At 44.6% G+C, this 18,041-nt stretch overlaps 1 protein-coding gene across 1 annotated transcript in view; it reads left to right on the top strand.

Moving 5' to 3' along the window:
- The first annotated feature begins 1,007 nt into the window (after positions 1-1,007).
- MUC6 (mucin 6, oligomeric mucus/gel-forming) overlaps positions 1,008-18,041 on the top strand; it is a 51,722-nt gene continuing 34,688 nt past the window's right edge. Inside the window, exons 1-8 of the mRNA XM_090034615.1 lie at positions 1,008-1,125; positions 2,034-2,285; positions 4,552-4,581; positions 5,374-5,427; positions 9,641-9,881; positions 11,530-11,656; positions 14,271-14,358; positions 17,511-17,620. Coding sequence (XP_089890741.1) covers positions 1,008-1,125; positions 2,034-2,285; positions 4,552-4,581; positions 5,374-5,427; positions 9,641-9,881; positions 11,530-11,656; positions 14,271-14,358; positions 17,511-17,620 — 1,020 coding nt within the window. The remainder of the gene's footprint in view (positions 1,126-2,033; positions 2,286-4,551; positions 4,582-5,373; positions 5,428-9,640; positions 9,882-11,529; positions 11,657-14,270; positions 14,359-17,510; positions 17,621-18,041) is intronic.

Below are 18,041 nucleotides of genomic sequence, written 5' to 3'. Positions count from 1 at the left end.
TCCAAAGGAAAATCCCTGGCCAGTTTTAGACACATAGGGTTTCCATGAAAATGCCTTTTAGTGCAAGTATAGCACCTGGAATGTTATACATCTGTCAAAAGATTTAAAAGAATACCAAGATGCTTTAAATAATCTCTTCAGAACTAAGAATGTCAAGAAGAACATTTCTCAAATAGCAAAAATCACTGCATTAAATAGTTTGACTAGATCAAATCTGATAGGATCAGCAAATTGGTCCATATTTTATACACCAGAATTTTTGGAGCCGAAAATTTAACACAGGTTTAAGGAACACAGGTTTAATGCACCCAGTTCTCCATGATATTTGATAGTAATGTCCTCAACGATTATTCCAAGAAACTAAATAAGAGTAGACTACATTTAACATTTGGACTCTGGCTTTCTGCAACTCTGACAGCATTCAAAGACAGCATGCTATTTATTATGAGCTCAGTGATTTAAAAAGTTTGGGGAATCAAAAGTTTAGACCTTATGTTTTACATCATTCTCACAAGAGGAGTCTTCTTCAGAACTGACCTCAGGAATCTTTCTAATGTCCTCCCTACCAAATACATGCAAGAGCCAGTTGTAACCACTCTTGATGTCTGTTGTTAAGAGTAGAACAGATTCAGTTTTCATGTTTTGGGTTTAGTTGGTACACCTGCTGATAATGGATTCTTGAATAAAGAAATGTGTCTGTACCAAAGGGACCTGCCAAATGTTCAAATTAAAGCTGGAGAGAAACCAACTATAAAGTTGTTACACATTTCCAAGCACTAACTTTGTAGCTGGTCAGCTCGTTGTATAGCTGGATGAACAGTTTTATGGCATTATAATTGCTTTGCATGTATGGCCAATCTATATTTATTATGCAATTAACTAGACGTGTGGCTGGTCTCACTTCGCACATATGACCAGTCTAAATTTATTGCATGAATAACCAGTTAATTGCATAATATATGTAGTGTGTGGCAGGGGCCAAAGACTATACAAATTCAACAGCCACAATGGGCCTGAATCCTCAGCTGTCAGATAGCCAGAATACCTGGCTCTCTGCTACTCTGTTTGGCCTCTTTTTGTATGGGGAACACGCCAGAATAAGAAGAAAAATGTCGGTGGCACAATGTAAGCTTGCATAACCCATCTGCTGTAGCTCTAAGTTGGCACAGCATGGAACAGCCAGTGATCTGCTTTTCCTTAAATTATGCCAAGAGCTGTCCAGGGCTCCACAGATTCCCTATGGCTTTACAAAGCAGAAGTAAAGACAGATATTATTAAGTCTGTCTTTTCTATGTCTTAGGGATTAGTACGTGATGCAAAGATGGAGGAAACTGACTTTTACTTCTATAAACTCTACAAGCAGTAACTCTTTCTCATGCAACAGGATTCTTTTAAAGATATGATTCCCCTGGGCTCTGTTTGATTGAAATATCAGGATCTCTCCCATGTGCCTGGCATCTATGAACGTTCCAGAAATATAATGTAAAATATGGAACATTGCAGGTGGCCAAGGTACAGGGTCTCACAGAAGTGCAACAACTTAATTTTGAACTTGTTCCTTCTTGCAAACATTTTTGCAGAATGTAACTTTTCACAGTCATTTGCCTTGCTACAATTTTGATTCCTCAAGAAAAAAATTGAGGATTCAAAAGCTGCACTGAAATGCATTCAGACAGCATTACCAATCATTGCATTGATTATTTGCTCCATCAAGTTCTGCTTAATGCAGACAGAAGATGAAATCTGAGAGGAAAAGCTATTTTAAGCAATGATGAGTACCTTAAATATAGCACCATATAGAACAGGAGAGAGAACCTGACTCCTCCTTTCTCTTTCTGCCATGAACCATGTGGTTAGTCTTGCTCCAGCATCCCTCAGGGAATGTAACTAGGTTTCAGTTATTATTTACACTTAATAAATATCTCGGTACCTTCATATTAAGTTGTGTGGGGTAAGAGAGCAGTAGATGCAGAGGAATATTTAATTTCTCCAGGATACGCTTTGCTTTTTGTCATTTTGCTTCTTATCACCAGTTGAAAAAGATTATTCATTACAAGCACAATTACTGTTCTTCTCAGTATCACTGCTGTACAGCATACATCAAAGATGGGATATTGCTCTTAGAACTGATCCTGCTAGTTTTGAAGCATTTCGTAAGGAAATGAATATTCATCTCCTTTTTTCTTCTGGGGATAATTTATATATGATGCTTTTCCGATTCACAGGATATGAAGCAAGATATATGCCCCATCAGTTTTACCAGAGGCAGAAGTTTCTGAGAAGAGGTAAGAGCTTTGCCTACTGTTAAACGTGTGGTGCAGGGCACATTTACATGAGAGGTTTACTGAGCAGTAGACTAATTAGCTGCGCACTAAATGTCCCAGCATCTACACGTGTCCCTAGGCTACAGTAAATTAATAAACTCTGCAAGAGGGTAGTAATTGTAAATATAAATACTATCCTGCTGTGCAGGAAAGACTTCACAGGAGTGCACATGTAGACACTGGAGGGACTGGCTGGGGCACAAGGATGCTTCAGTTCAGGGGCTGCCTGCCTTCTAGCCCTGAACTGAAGCACCCTTGTGCCCCGGCCAGCCCCTCTGCAGCATGTTAAGCTGGGGAGAGCAGCTCCAGACTGGCAGGCTAATACCCAGGGCTCCCTGCCAGCTGGGTCTGCTCCATCCCAGTTTACCATGCTGTGATCCCGGGCACACATGCAGTCGTGTACCCAGCAACAATAAGCTCCAGAGCAATAATCTCTGGATCTTATTGCTGTGCATTGATAGGCACACATAGACATGCCTGCAGAGATGTAGCCAGAATCAGGGACTTCTGTATACTGTACAAAACACATAGCAAAAGATGCTATGTGTCTGGATGTCTCTCTGGATCTTGTCATTTCAAACACTGCCTCGCTATCTTTAGAAAATTATCTTTGAAGACTCTGCCTAGAGATAAATATAGCAATTTCTCTGAGCATGCTGTCTCATGCAAATCAAAAGCTACAGTGCTTTGCCATGTTAGATCTTGCCTGGTGACAGGCAAGTTTTTCTTACATTATGGGTTATTTAAAAGATACTAGATCTGAACGCAGCAAAATATCCGTCATGTATAGAATACATGTGTATAATACATTCTAAAGTAGAGACTTGCTATACTATAAAATGGACTCCCATTTGTCAGAAAAGTACCTTCCCAGAGTTACATTATGACCTCAGTTTACATGGCTGTACAGGAGAATAGAAACATCCTTCCCCTTGCACAACCCCTGCATGGGCTACACCTCCACGCACTTTGTACGGCTTCCCCAGCATCGTAGTCCCAATAATGCTAGAAGAACAGAAGCTCTTTCTTCATTACTCTCCCCTCCCCTAGGCAGCAGGGAATAAGCAATGCAGTAACTCTGCCCATGGGTGACTGGTGCTTCCCAAGTCTGGGGGAGGGGGGCACCTGCAGACGCCGGTGGCGGTGTTGGCAGCGGAGGCAGAGCTGGCAAGCACCAACAGCAGGCAAAGCTGGTGAGCACCTGCAGATGCCACCAGTGGCAGTGGCCCTGTCAGGGGAGGCACGTGCCCCTTGTGCTCCCCTTACCAGCCTATGACTCTGCCCATCATGCAGTCAGGATGGGAAGAAAAGCAGAGCAAAATGTGCTACCTCCCAGAAAAAGGGCTGTAAGCAACAGCTCTATCCTGATGCGAACATGACATTCTGGGGCATATTGTGTCCCTCCATACTACTTTCAGATCCCCCTGGGGTAGGTGGTCCAACTTTCTGCCCTACTGTCAAAGCTTATCACACTTCCAGACCAAGCAAGGATGACAGTATTAGCTCAGTTAAATCTAGAGTCCAGGGGCGGGCAATTATTTTGGGCAGAGGGCAGCTTACTGAGTTTCAGCAAGCCATCGAGGGTCGCATGACAGGCAGTCCAGGGCAGATAAATGTTACTTTTCTAAATTTTTTAGGGGCCCCACAGGCCAGATAAAATTTTAGCTTTGTACCACAGCATAGCGATTGTGATACATTCTGTTCTAATTACGAGGAGATAGTTTCTGAAGGCAGTGGATTAATAGTGTTCACTAACCATTTGGTTGTAGGCAACCAAAACAGCATTAAATCTATGATAACATAGTGCAAAAGGACCAAATGAGACATTATCATTCTACTGAGATACAATACAGAAGATTAAAACTCCTTGCATAGTTACATTAGAAAAAACTCATAATAACTTTTTAAGTTTAAAAAAAAAATAGACATCTGTTCTGTCTTGGATAAATAATCTATCATTCTCATTACTTGAAATTCTTTCTGGACAAGTTGTAATAATCTATTTTCCTCAAGTTCTATCTTAAATTATTGTGTCTTCTTTCTCTGGGCTGTTAAAAGTAGCAATGTTCTACCCAGAAGTGTTTTCATTTCATAGGTGGGTGATGAGAAAATTGAATTTAGTTTTTTAGTTATGGAGAATTCAGAATTGTATGGTTTAAGACACTTATATTTCCCAATATAATTATATGAAGATGTAACTAAACTGTAACACTTTGTGTTCTCTTAGGTAGAGGAGGCAATGAATGGCTTGAACCAGGTAAGTATTTCACACACCGTCATCAAGTTAAAAAAAAAAGAAAGGATCTTGAAGGAAGCAAAATTCCCGAAGTTTTCTCTTTTACCATTTCTATCTCTGCTCCCTGTTTACTACTGCCCTATAGGCCAAAATCAAGGTGCAGAGATAGACAAAATGATAAGGTTAATGGAAGTTACTAAGCAAAAATAAAACTGACAAGAACAATATATATATCACATGTAACTCCAAACTTGAATGAGTTTATCAGCATTCCCAAATGCAGTAGTATAACTACAGGGTAGGTAAGTAGGGAACCAGCTACAGGCATTGATTTAGGCAAGAAGGACACCAAAATGGTATCCCTTGTTGAGTCCAAGCTGCCATCACTTCAGCAGTGACTCATGTTTGTGGAGCTCATGCCAAGCCATAAACAGCCTGTGAGCCGACTGAAGCTGCAGTGATTGCTGCACAAAGAGATAAGCACTCAGCATATCCCTCGTTTTCTGGCATTCAGCACCTCATCTTCCCCCCAGCCAGGGTATCCAAATTCCTGGTTATACCTCAGCCCAATAGCTATTTATGTACAACTGAATTTTAATGAAATATTTTACTCCAAGTTATGACATTGTTCCTATTTATGGGAAAAAGCACTTATTCCAGAGTTATGTTCACAAGTCCAAGCCAATTCCTTCACAACAAGCTTCAAGCAAGCTAACTTATTGCTAACAGATCCAAGCTGAGCACAGCATTAATACTAAATCATGCAAGGTTTAACTTAAAAGACTATAGAAATAACCAATTCCTATTTTCCAGGAAGCAACTTCCAAGAGTACAGGAATTTAGAGGAAGAAGCTACCCTGCATTCAGGTACTGAATTGTTAAAATAATATTGCTTCACCTACCCTAGATAAAAGCCACTGAGAATTTTAAAAGGGTCTCTTGAGAGGGGGTTATGGTAAATAATGTATTCCTTACAGAGGGTTAAAAAATAAATTTAAAAAAAACATGAAAAATGTTAATGTTTTGAAGTGGTTTCAACACTGAAGGCTTTGAAAGAAAGTAGTATGATTTTTTTTAAAAAATCATGTATTTAAAACAGGTGTTCTAAAAACTTGAAAACTTGTGCTACGGGACCTTTGGATTAAAATTTATTATGAACTAAATTATGAATGCTCTTATTTTTAAAACATTGTTACAGGTAAATTCTTACTTGATTTTACAAAATTGCTATGAAGAAGAAGCCCAAAATATTGAAAATTAAGTCTCTGAGACTGATCATGCAACTACCTAAGCAGATATTTGACTTTACTGACACGGCTGACTGGTGCCTCCTGAGTCTGCAGGGGCAGCAGATTGCGGATGGGGGGCGGGATCCAGCCACTAGTTGCTGACAGGGTGGGGAGGGGGTCCCCCCAGAGGCTGATCACCAAGCCAGTGGCAAAACCAGGAGTGCACTTCCCTTGGCACTTCCAGTTTCGCAGCTGGTACTTCCAGGGGGTGCACAGCCGATCTCAGGGCATGTACGTGCACCTGCTTGCACCCCCTACATGTCGCCAATGTTTACTGACATAATGCATCCCATTAACTTTGATGGGACTTCTCATCTACTTAAGTATAAGTGTAACTGCTTGCAGTGACAGGATGTATGTATTACTACTACAACCAAAAAAGGGTCTCAGTGGGAGCATCTGCATGTCCAGTTAATGAAATGCAACAGACTCTGGAGCAGTTTCTGCTGGAGTCAGTTGTACCCAGGTGCAGCGTCTACACATGCACCTGGGACAGCAGCAATTTGAGCTGGGGCGGAGCAAGCCCCCGGCTGGCTGGGCTGATGGGTATAGGTGGTAGAAGTGGGGACTAATGGAGCTTAGCCACCCCCAACAAATGCGGGGCAGCGGTAGGCCAGCAAGGCAGCCCAGCCAAGGGATTCTGGAGCAGCAGGGGTGGGGAGGGAGTGGGGCTGGGGCTAGGGGAGGGGTAGGTGCTGTACAGCTGGAGAAGTGCAGGACTGAGCCACGAGTGGCTTGCCTGGGGGCACAGTTCCTGCTGCTACCCACACCCCAGGAGATACAGGGGAGTTCATGCGGTTGGGCAGGCTGCCACTGCATACTAGGGCCAGAGCTGCACCAAGATGTTCCTGGAGGTGGTGGGGCGGTGTGGGCTGGGAAGAACCCAGTGCAGCCTTTGACCCAGCCCACAGTGGCACCCTGCCCTGTCCCATGCAGATCTGGGGGCACACCCCCTCCATGCACTCCTGGGATGCATGCAGTGGTGGAAGCCACCATCCCCTCCCCAAGCCCCCCCCAATTTTTTTCTCACAATTAGTATGGCTGTTCAGCATCTACAAGTGTGATGCTGTGCAGTAAAGTCCTTCACCATAAGACTCTACTGTCCCAGAAAGTAATATCCTACAGTGGAGTTAATTGGTTTACTGGCCCTAATACTGGTTCATATGTAAACTGTGAGTCTTTACTGCAAAGTTAGTCAACTCCACAGTAAAGCGCATGTGTAGATGCATCCAGTGTCATAAAGTTTCTGTCTCTTCAAAGCAAAAGAGCTTCCCTGTTAACAAAAGTAATACAAGTTTAATAGTAACCAAAAGCTCTGAAAATACAGTGAAAGCTTTGTTATCCAGCATGAGTGGGGTAAGAAGGGTGCTGGTTAAAGTTTTGGTTATCTGGGTTTGCACATGGCAGCAGTGGCAGTGCAGGGTGGTGGATGGCAGCGGCTACTGCTGCATGCAAACTCCTCCCCCTCTTCCCCGCTGCGTCTGGCTGGCCAGGCAGCACCTGTGTAGCCTGCAGAGGAGAGTCGCTGCCCTTGCTCCTCCCCACCCCTCGGCCCTGCTCAAGAAATACTTGATGCAGATGCTTGAAATTCCAGTTAATAGAGTATTCCAGTTAGTAAAATGCCAGTTAACCCAACTTCTACCGTACTGAATTTTACCACTAAAAACTTTCCTGACATCTAGCCCTCATTAAGTTTGCATAAGGAACCCCTTGAGGTCATACAGTCCAACTCCCTACTCAGAGCATGATTATCCCTGTTTAGACCATTCCAGACCAGAGGTTGGCAATGTTTTCTACCAGCAGGACCCAACTCAGATCTGAGGTGGGTTGGCACTAGGACCCATTTGCTTTTTCTTCCCATCACCCAAGTGTGGCATGCTGAAAGCAAAGCTCCACTGCTACTGAAAGCCCCACTGCCCAGTTGAGGCATGATACCACGAAATCTCCCTGCCTACTTCTGCCAAAGCCACTACTGCCTGACTGTGGCACTGCATGGGAAGTCTCCTGTGGCTGAGTGTTGCCAAAGCCAAGGCTCCGCAAGCCAGATCCAAAGGCTCTGCAGACTGGATCCAACCCATGGACCATAGACTGCTGACCCCACTCTAGCCAATATGGGTATGGTTATGTGTTACATCTAGCACGTTATATTTAGATCCTAATAAGCACTAATACAACTGCGGCTGGAAACAGACATCTTTGGTGGAGTGCCATCAGCTATGCCACCATGTATTGTGCTCCAGGGAGGTTCAACTTGGGATGTGTCTGCAAGCAGGGAAAACTCAGGTTCCCCACTCTATGTTTGCAGGACCCTGGGGGGAAATCCCTCTGCAACAGATTTTCCCACCCCCACACATTTACAAATATGGTAGGGGAGACTTGCACTGGGGTCTCTGCTCCACATTTGCAGGTGCCCAGAGGGAAATCTATCTGCAAAGGATTTCCCTGCACAGTCCTGCAAATGTGGGGGACAGGGGAGGGGAGGTGATTTCCCCTCCATGTTTGCAGCCCACAATCCGCACTGCTGCCAGTAATGCATGCCTGTTGTCCTGTGGGCTAGCTCTGTGTGCTCCTAGCTCCTGCAGTCTCTGATTCAGCTCCTGCACCTTGGAGCCATTGTGATATGTGTAAACCAGGAGAAGTAGCCACATCCCTCTGGGGTGCAGGCAGAAGCTGCCTGCTGCAAGGGAAGCTAATGCCTGAGTCCAGCTCCAGGCATAGCCCTGAGGGACATGTTCAGGTTTTTGGTGCCCCATGGGGGCCCCACACAATGGGAGCATCTGTGTGTGGCAGGGGGAGGGGGCACAAGAGCTCACTGCTTTGGGGGCAGTGTAGAAGGCTGGGATGCCCATGCCAAGCCCTGATTTCTCCACAAAGACTCAGGCTCCAGTGTCTGTCCTCTATCCCTGAAGCATCACTGTTTCCCAGTCCATGCTGGCAGGACTTTTGTGTCCAGCCACGAGGCACCCAGGTCTTCTCCCTCCCCCCACGAGCCAGCTCTGCACTACCCATGCTGCCCCAGGTTATGCACAGGGACACACATGCTCCGAAAGGTGGACAGGAGATGTGTGGGGTGGGGGGAGATGAACTTGGCCACAGGACAAGGAGACTCCAAGCACCACCTGCTATGCTCAGACATGCTACCTCCCTGCCAGCCACACCTGCCCTTGCCCTGAGAGCAAGCAAAGAGGAATCCTGCTTCCCACACACGCAATACCCAAGCATTTCTGCTTTCTGACGGTCCCAGTGAGCAGAAGCAGGGAGAGCAGGGTTGCCACATATCTATACATTTCACGGGCACTGAAATATTTTTACAGACTTTATGGACTCAGGTTTTTAACCCCTTCTTTTACAGATTGTCCATAAATTTACAAATGGTTGGCAACTCTGGGTACAGTTTTGGGGGTGCAGAGGATGAAAATTACTATGATATTTTTTCCATATTGTCTGTGCCCCATAAATACATAGATGGCCTCCAGGGGTGTCAGAGTGCCTTTCATAGTACTGTGTTGATAAACTTTTAGGAAGAGAGAAAAATAAAATGATTTAGTGGAAATGCCATTTATTTACAAGAATAAGGGAAAAGTAGTACAGGCCCTTTACATACTATGGGAAATATTCTACCTACATTGCAAAAGACAAAAAATCCATGGGGTCTGGCAGCTATTTACATTCTAAGCCCATCAGCTTTTCCTGCTATTAGGATCTGCATGCTAGTGTTTAGAATAGATTTCAGTATCAGCGCACATAGCACAAAATAACCTTAATTCATCTTGTCTTTCATGTCTTAACAGCATTGAACAAAGGCGTGTGTTCTACCTGGGGTGGAGGGCACTTCTCAACCTTTGATAATTTTCTGTATGACTTCTTTGGCTCCTGCAACTACATTCTTGTCACCATATGTGGTGATGTCGCCCCAGACTTCAACATTCAATTCCGTCGTGGCCTTAACAAAAAAATTGCAAGGATCATAATAGAGCTTGGACCTACCACCATCACCATTGAAAATGGCAACATTTTGGTCAAAGACACTGGGTAAGACTCCAGGATAAATGAAAAAGACAGTGCTTAAGGAAAGGTGAGGAGTCTGTCAGTCACACTATATTGGTTTGTCAGAAGGCAGGCCAGAGGGGCACTAACTTGATCAGAAAGGCATGTTTTATAGACAACAGCCAGAAGTTTGTGTCTTTCTGAAGAAGTTAGTTTCTAAAGTGCTGCCCTGCCCTGCCTTCGGACAGATTTCGGACTAATGTGACTACTTCTTTCGACTAAAAAGGTAGATGACTGAAGTACAGAGAAAACTCAATCTACTATATGCCCAAAGTCAATGAATAAGCTATAAAAGTTAAATGTAAAACCACCTAACCAGACATTGACCTCATCTCCTCTTGCTAAAGCAAGCTATAACCCTCAGATAAATATTTAACTGACAGTCATTTGAATTAAGTATTGAAGATAGTTTTGCAAAATTTAGTGAAGAGAGGCAGAATGAAATCCCTTTTTCCTCTCCAGTTTCAAACTCACCTAGATCCGCTCATGCCTTCAGTAAAAAGAGAAACTGAGAGATTTTGCTGCATCTTTTTTTCAGCTCAGATAAGCTAGAACATCAGTGATTGTGAACTCTCTTGCTCAAGTGACAAAAACTCCCAATCTTCCATGGTCACCATCTGTTCACATTACTCCTAGAATGATCCCCTCCAGAAAGCAGGAATTTAAGGAATTAGACTACAGGGAAGCTTTGGGAAATGTATTGGCTGGGTTATGCTTCAGTCATTTGTATAGACTGGCCTCCAGAGAGTGAAATTCCCCTTAAGAAGTTTCAGCATTGTTTTCCAGCTAGGCAGCACTACATTTTAACTGTAAACACACAGAATGGATGTCTATTGGGAATCTATATTTTATTTTGTACAATGGTCACTAGCAGAAGGAGATGACTTTCAGTTATACCTCAATGTATTAAACTGCTCTAAGAAAAAAAAAACCTAAGGTTTTGAATTAGCCTTCAAGGGTACCTTTGGAAATGAAAGGCACTAGCCCCCATAGCCTGCTTTTTAAGCTTGTTATTCCTAGAGTATCAATTAAATAAGTATATTTTATAGCTAAATATATTAGTTCTTTATCATCAGAGTCCTGCAGGGCTACAACTCAGCCACCAGAACCCAAGCTTCATCCTGCAACCTAAGTCTTGTGTGTATCCTTGAGATTGTTAGGGTCCCACACTAGTATAAATCTTGTTTTAAAAGACTTTGGCTCAAATAACCTTCTCTGGACAATCAGCAGCCATTACTCTTTACAGAGACTGTGTGTGAAGATGTGAAAATCCTGCTGCTTTAGAAAAAAAACAAATCAAGTTGGGCACAACAAGAAGTATATAGTATTTTTTACTCACAACTCATGTGTACAAGTCTACTTCCCTTTCCCCTGGCCAACTTTTAATTGTATAAATTGGTACCTAAGTATGGATTACTAGCCTTTTATTCAAAAACAGTGGATTGTCTTGCATTGGGAATCATTTTCAAGATGCCTTGAAAAGTCATTGCTATAAAATAACAAAGCTCGTTTTGTACTGATGCCAAGTTATGTATACAGATAGCTTATCTCCGTTAGCAACAAAACTGTTCAGTAGCACCTGGCAAAACATCCATATATTGCTGTGATAAAGCCATTTTCCCTCCCATTACAGTATTATCAAGTTGCCATATACCAGCAATGGTATCCAGATTTCACCTTTTGGACACAACATCCGCATGGTGGCCAAGCTGCTGGAGATGGAGCTGGTAGTCATGTGGAACAATGATGACTATCTCATGGTGAGTTAAATGTCATCATGAAGACAAAGAAATTTTCCCTTGATTTTCTAGAATGCTAAAATTACCCTATTCCAAAAGGACTGTTTTTGCATGCATTCATTATTTTTGTATCTGCTGGAAGATTGAATGTACCCCTTAAAGGCCTTAAGCATATGGAATTATGACTCATAGGCCTAAATTGCAGTGTAAGAGCGTACTCACTTTATTGATACGGTTATAAGGAACTAAGCATTTACTCACTTTATTGATACAGTTATAAGGAACAGTTGTTGTATATAAAAACACACAAAATCCATTTTTTTCTCATTGGTTATAGCACAGATTAGTCACAGTTGCTCCCATTACCCTCAGGTGCTTTTCTTCATAGAGGATGTAACAGTAGGACTCTAGATATAGGAATAAATGATTTGGAATTAAGTTGAAGACCACAGTTGTTCTGACAGTATGATCTGGATAGTGCTCACAACCTTTAATTAAAGAAATGCATTATAGCTTATGACAGACCAGGGATTATTCCAGACCATTATCTTGTACTTCCTTGCAGGAAACCCAAACCTGCCATCAGGTCATTGCCTACTAGTTCCAGATGACTGAACAACCACAGATTTGGGACAGGGAGAGGGCTTTTTTAAAGCAGGTGTATCTGTATTTCCTCTACTGACATTTATAGTCATTACTCTTAGTTCTGTTTCCAAATAATTTCTCCCACAGCCAATACCTTTTTATCCTGACATGTTGTTTATCCTCAGATACTACACTGGCGACAATTTTAGATGTCCTAACCTTCTGGAGTCTTCAACACTTCTAGCTACAACCTTTCTTTGGCAATATTTCTCCTCTAGTCCCAACCTCCTTGAAAAGGGAGTTGAGACTGACTTTTATAGGCCCTAGACCACTCCCACTGCCAGCATCAGTGGTTAATTGGAGCCACCTGCTGTTTCACATGTTTGTGGGTGTTTGGTCTTCCCCCCAAGCTCCCCCTGAGCCATTCACACACACAGATTTTCCCCTGCCACATTTTCTCTTCCCTCTCCTTTAGATAAACTGAGATAAGTACTGTAGCAGTATTTATATTTTAAGTCTGAAATATAAAATGCCACCTCACTATATTGACACTAGGATCTTTCATACTCTGCAGGCACCCTGCTCCTCCATGGTTGATTTTTAAGGATAAAAGTTTTCCCATGTGCACAGTACATGACCACTACCTGCCAAGTGACTTTTCTATAGTAGTATTTAGCCTCTGGTAAAAAAAAAAAACTTTCCTGGCAAGTCGTATATTTCTACTTTTCCCTTTCTATCACATCTTTGTGAAGGACAAATGCAAAAGTGCAGTAACACAAAGCGTGTGAAAACTGGGATTACGATGCACTGTTATGGCTGTGAAGTGGACAGTACTACCCAGCCCTCATATTTGCTTTTCAAATGGACCGAACCATCTCTTTAGAGATCCTTCCTCTTTTTCATCTAAATGGCAACTCTTTCAGGTGCCTGCTTCAAAGTGGTAGTTGTGGCATTTACTTGTGGATAGCACTTTTATTTCCCAGCGGCATGTATGCATAAATATGTATGCACATACCAATACATACCAAAAATATAAGCAGCCCAAAATCCAGGTGCTAGACAGAGGAGGAAACCCCTCATATTTTAGCCTCTGTGGTTTTCCGGGTGAATATCCTAACAACTCATTTCCAGGTTTTAGCCTCCCTGCCCTCCCCTGCCTGCCCAGAGGAGGTTTGCATCTGCATTTCTCTGACTTGCCAGGAGCAGCTCTGACTACAGCAGAGATCACATATGATTCAGGCTCCTCCCTGGTGCTCCATTTGAAGATGGCCCCTTGGGAAACCACAAGAGGGAGATATGTTGTGTTACAAGGAAAAGAAAAGGCCAGAGGGTATGCGACTCAGTGAAATGGCTGCTGCCTAGAAAGAGAAGAGGGCTTGGATTTGAGCCTGGAGCTTTTTTCCCAGAGAGGCAAAGACTCCTGGCCTGCCCTCCATTCTTTTTTCCCAATGACTTAAAAATACAAGGGACAGTAGCTCAACTTCACAAGGAACATTGGAGAGGGCCCTGAAAAAAGCAGGAACAGTGTATGTGGCTGCAGCATGCACTGCCTGAAACTGGAGCCTGGCCAGGCAGAGCCACACTCTGGCTGCCAGCCACACACTGTGCACCTGGATTGCCACTGCTGTAACCTCTGGAGGCCCCCAGGACCCCAGGTAAAGCTGTTGGGGCCAGCCTAGGTGCTGTCCCTGGCCTCCCCTAACCCACTTATGGCAATTTGCCATACTCCAGAACAAGCATGAAGGGGTGCTCCCTGGGGACAAGTAGCAGTGGCACAACTATGTGCCATGGCTATTTGTCCCCAGGGAAATTCATATGCATGCTCGTGGGGATGCACCCATATTCTTTTTTTTCAATACTTCATGGTTCATGGCACATCCAGTGGAATACACTGGAATGCCAGACTTGCATGTTTCATTGCCATCCTCTTCTCCCCTAATTAACTAAAAGCACTGACTTCATTGTGGCATCTCAGCTGAGGTTAGCTGAGAAGAACTGATAACCTAATAATGAAGTTTCCTTGGATATTTTTTCCCCTTTTTTATTTTAGGTCTTGGTTGAGAGAAAATATATGGGGAAGACTTGTGGAATGTGTGGGAATTTCGATGGGCAAGAACTAAATGAGTTTATGAATGACGGTAAGACATAAGACCAGGGTCAATAAAGGGAGAACAAATAAACGAAGTTAACAAGGAACTTTGATGCCTCGATCTAGGAAATCAGTAGGATGCCAATAAAATTCATCCCCAGATTGGTTAGTTGCATTCATGACTCTCCAGGTAACTGCCAGATATTACTTAAGATGTATTTCTTACTATACAAAGCATCTAGGGGTCCTCAAAACAGCAATCAAAACCTCTTTGTGCCAGGCACAGTAGTAGACTCCACTCCCTGGCTCAGGAAACTTAGGCCTGATGACAACACACAATGAATGGATGAAAGAGCCAAAATGGGAAGGAAGGAAAATGAAGTGAGACATACATTTTTTCACAGAAAAGTATAACTTACTGCTTGCCCAATCATTATCAAAGGGGATGTCCGAGGGAGAGGGGAGGAGGGTGAATTGGGATGACCACCCCGGGCCCCATGCTTTGGGAGGCCCTGTGGAGCTGGGCGGAGCGGCTGCGGCAACTCTGCACCACTGCTGGCTTTGCATCCAGCCTCAACCCCCCCACCACTGCTGCCAATGGTGGTGGCAGCTTCTTTGGGTCTGGGGTGCATGGGATCAGAATAGGGATGGGGCCCCACATGGGCTGATTTGCCCCAGGCCCCGCACCCTGCTCAGGTTGGCTCTGAATGGAGGTATTGTGAGGTTTAAGAGGGGACCTGAAGAAGGATTTCATGGCTTTTCATAATTTGAAGAGTTTTAACCCACAAGCATAAGAGAAAACATGAGGATGCTTGTGAACCACCAGGAGGGATCTGGGTTTTCCATTCGCCATGGAAAAAGGCAGTAAAACCTGGATTTTCTCATTTTAAGGAGAAAACCACAGGAAATGGTGAGTTTCCCTTTGCAGGCTGGCAGAGTTCCAGCCTGCACAGGGCTGGGGGGTGGGGAGCAGGAGGAGGGCAGTCAGGCAGGGGGCACCATGTACATGTGCCCACGTACACATGCACATGGCTGCCAGGCAGCCTAGAAATCAACTCCCACACATACATCTAGTCAGGGAAATGGGAAAATGAGGCCCCCATAGTGACAGAGGGAGTGGGCAGGGCTGGGGCTGGGGCTGCTGCCCAGCCTGGGCAGTGTGCAAGGCTTTGGGCATAGGACCTGAATGGACAGCTGTAGGGCCTGGGTAGGGAGCAGAACAGAGGTGCGGGCAGCTCATCCAGGGGGCGGCTGTGGGATCTTGGCTTGGCTCACAGTGGTAGCATTAAGCTTCCCTGCCTGGCCACACTCTGCCCTGCTGCACTGGGTCCCTTTCAGTGGGCCATGGATGCCTCAGGGTGTGGGCAACAGGGCTGGCAGCCTGATCCTACAGTGGACAGCCCAGGTCTACTAACCCGACAGGCTCTGCTCCAGCTGTGCCACATGTGGGCAGGAGGAAGTCAGGCTCCACACTCTGCTCCACTGCAGCCACTGCTGCCTCCCATGGGTGGAAGCTAGGGCTCAGATGCTGCTGGGAGGGGCAGGAGGCTGCAGACCCAGGCCCCCTCTGTGGGTGGAGAGTGGGTATGAGCAGTGGTGGGGGAGCTGTGGGTAAGGAGTCAGGGATTTTGGGAGGTTTTAGCAGAGAAGTTGTGGGGGGAAGGGAGGTAATCAGAGACTTTGCTATTTTAAAACAGAGGAAACCAGGATCCCTGGCCATCAGGCAGTAAAAGTGGTATGGCTGCCAGAGGAAAAGTAGATAAGATTAGAAATGTGACAATTTCAGAGGGGTTAACACATGCCAGATTTTAAATGAGAAAGACAGGAAGCTTCTGTTTAATGCAGTGAAGGATTTGAATTAGAGGAATTCAAGGAAAGAGTGAAATGTTCAGAGAACTGAGCCAGGAAAATGAAAAGTTTTGATTGGACTTTGGGGTGGGAGCAACACTGCAGTAATCAATACCTGCAAATTTGATGCCTTAGCCACTAGCTACCATGCTTCATTTGTTTCTGGAAATCAATGGGTGCCTTTAAACGTGCTCTGAGTGGGGGGAGGGGACACTTTAATTAGAGCAGCTCTTGGGAGCTCATTAGCATGCTCCAGCAGACTTGATTTATTAAGTCTGTTCTGACACATTCTAATCAGAACTCATCTGAGCAGGCATCGGGCACATGTATAGATGAGGGTAGAGTCTTATAGTTTCATAGCTGGTAGGGTCCGAAGGGACCTGAACAGATCATCAAGTCCGCCCCCCTGCCATGGCAGGAAAGAGTACTGGAGTCAAACAACCCCAGCAGGTGTACATCTAGCCTCCCCTTAAAGACCCCCAGGGTAGGAGCCAGCACCACTTCTCTTGGAAGTTGGTTCCAGATCCTAGCCGCCCTGACTGTGAAGTAGCTCCTCCTGATGTTTAGTCTGAATCTACCCTCTGCCAGCTTGTGACCGTTATTCCTGGTCACTCCTGGGAGTGCTCAGGGCAACAGGGACTTCCCCAGTGCCTGCTGATCCCCCCTGACTAGTTTGTAACAGGCCACTAGGTCCCCCTCTGCCTTCTCTTGTGGAGGCTGAACAGGTTCAGGTCCCGCAGCCTGTCCTCATAGGGCCTGCCCTGCTGTCCCCGGATCATGCGGGTGGCTCTCCTCTGGACCCTCTCCATGCTGTCCACACCCCTCCTGAAGTGCGGCGCCCACAACTGGACGCAGTACTCCAGCTGTGGCCTGACCAGTGCCACACAGACGGGGAGGATCACCTCCTTGGACCTGCTTGAGATGCATCTGTGGATGCATGACAAGGTACGGTTGGCCTTCCTGACTGCATCTCCACACTGCCAGCCCATGTTCATCTTGGCATCAGTGATGACTCCAAGATCCTTTTCTGCCTCTGCACTGATGAGAAGGGAGTTCCCCAGCCTGTAGGTATGGTGCTGGTTCTTCCTCCCCAGGTGCATCACCTTGCACTTGTCAGTGTTGAATCCCATCCTATTCTCATCTGTCCACCCCTGTAACCTGTCTATGTCTGATTGCAGCCTTTTCCTCCCTTATGATGAAGTATGAGCCATGATTTTTGCCAACATGTGTTTATGCACAGAATTGTGCAATAACACAGTCTAGAGTAAACAAATAGATCCTGGGTTACGCTCTGTGGCCTCAAAGAGGACTCGCTATCAAGTTTTTCTGATCTATTATACGTTTTAATCACAGGTAAGCTACTGGATGCATACATGTTTGCTGCCTTACAAAAAATGGATGACCCATCAGAGAACTGCCTGACTCACGAAACACCAATTTCCAATGTTCCTCACAAAAAATATGTAAGTATCATTCTTCTGGTTTATGAGGATTTTTAACAATATAAACTCAATTGGAGAAGGAAGTGCAGCTTGGGGGAATGATCAGCCCAGAGTTAATAGCTGAAGATATTAAAAGGGGGTAAGATCACCAGAGGATATATAGCATTATGAGATTAATAAAAAGGCTTTTTGTACCAGCATGCATGTTTTAAAAGATCCAGAAATTCTATTAGGGCTAGATTTATAGTGCCCATAAAGGAAAACACAAAAGCGTAGTGTGTGCATTCAGAAAGTTAAGATAGGTCTTCATACAAACTTCACTAGAGATGGTGGGATTTTAATGGGATTTGTACAAAGCCAAAAGTGGCATCCTGTTATGTACTGCATATACTTAAGGATATTTAATAATCCCATATGGGATCAACTGTTATGAAGACAAACT

This window comes from Crocodylus siamensis, chromosome 2, assembly GCF_052110815.1.
Source record: "Crocodylus siamensis isolate JL-2025a chromosome 2, ASM5211081v1, whole genome shotgun sequence".
Lineage (NCBI taxonomy): Eukaryota > Metazoa > Chordata > Crocodylia > Crocodylidae > Crocodylus > Crocodylus siamensis.
The sequence above is the reverse complement of the archived record's forward strand: the minus strand, read 5'-3'. Positions and strand labels throughout refer to the sequence as shown.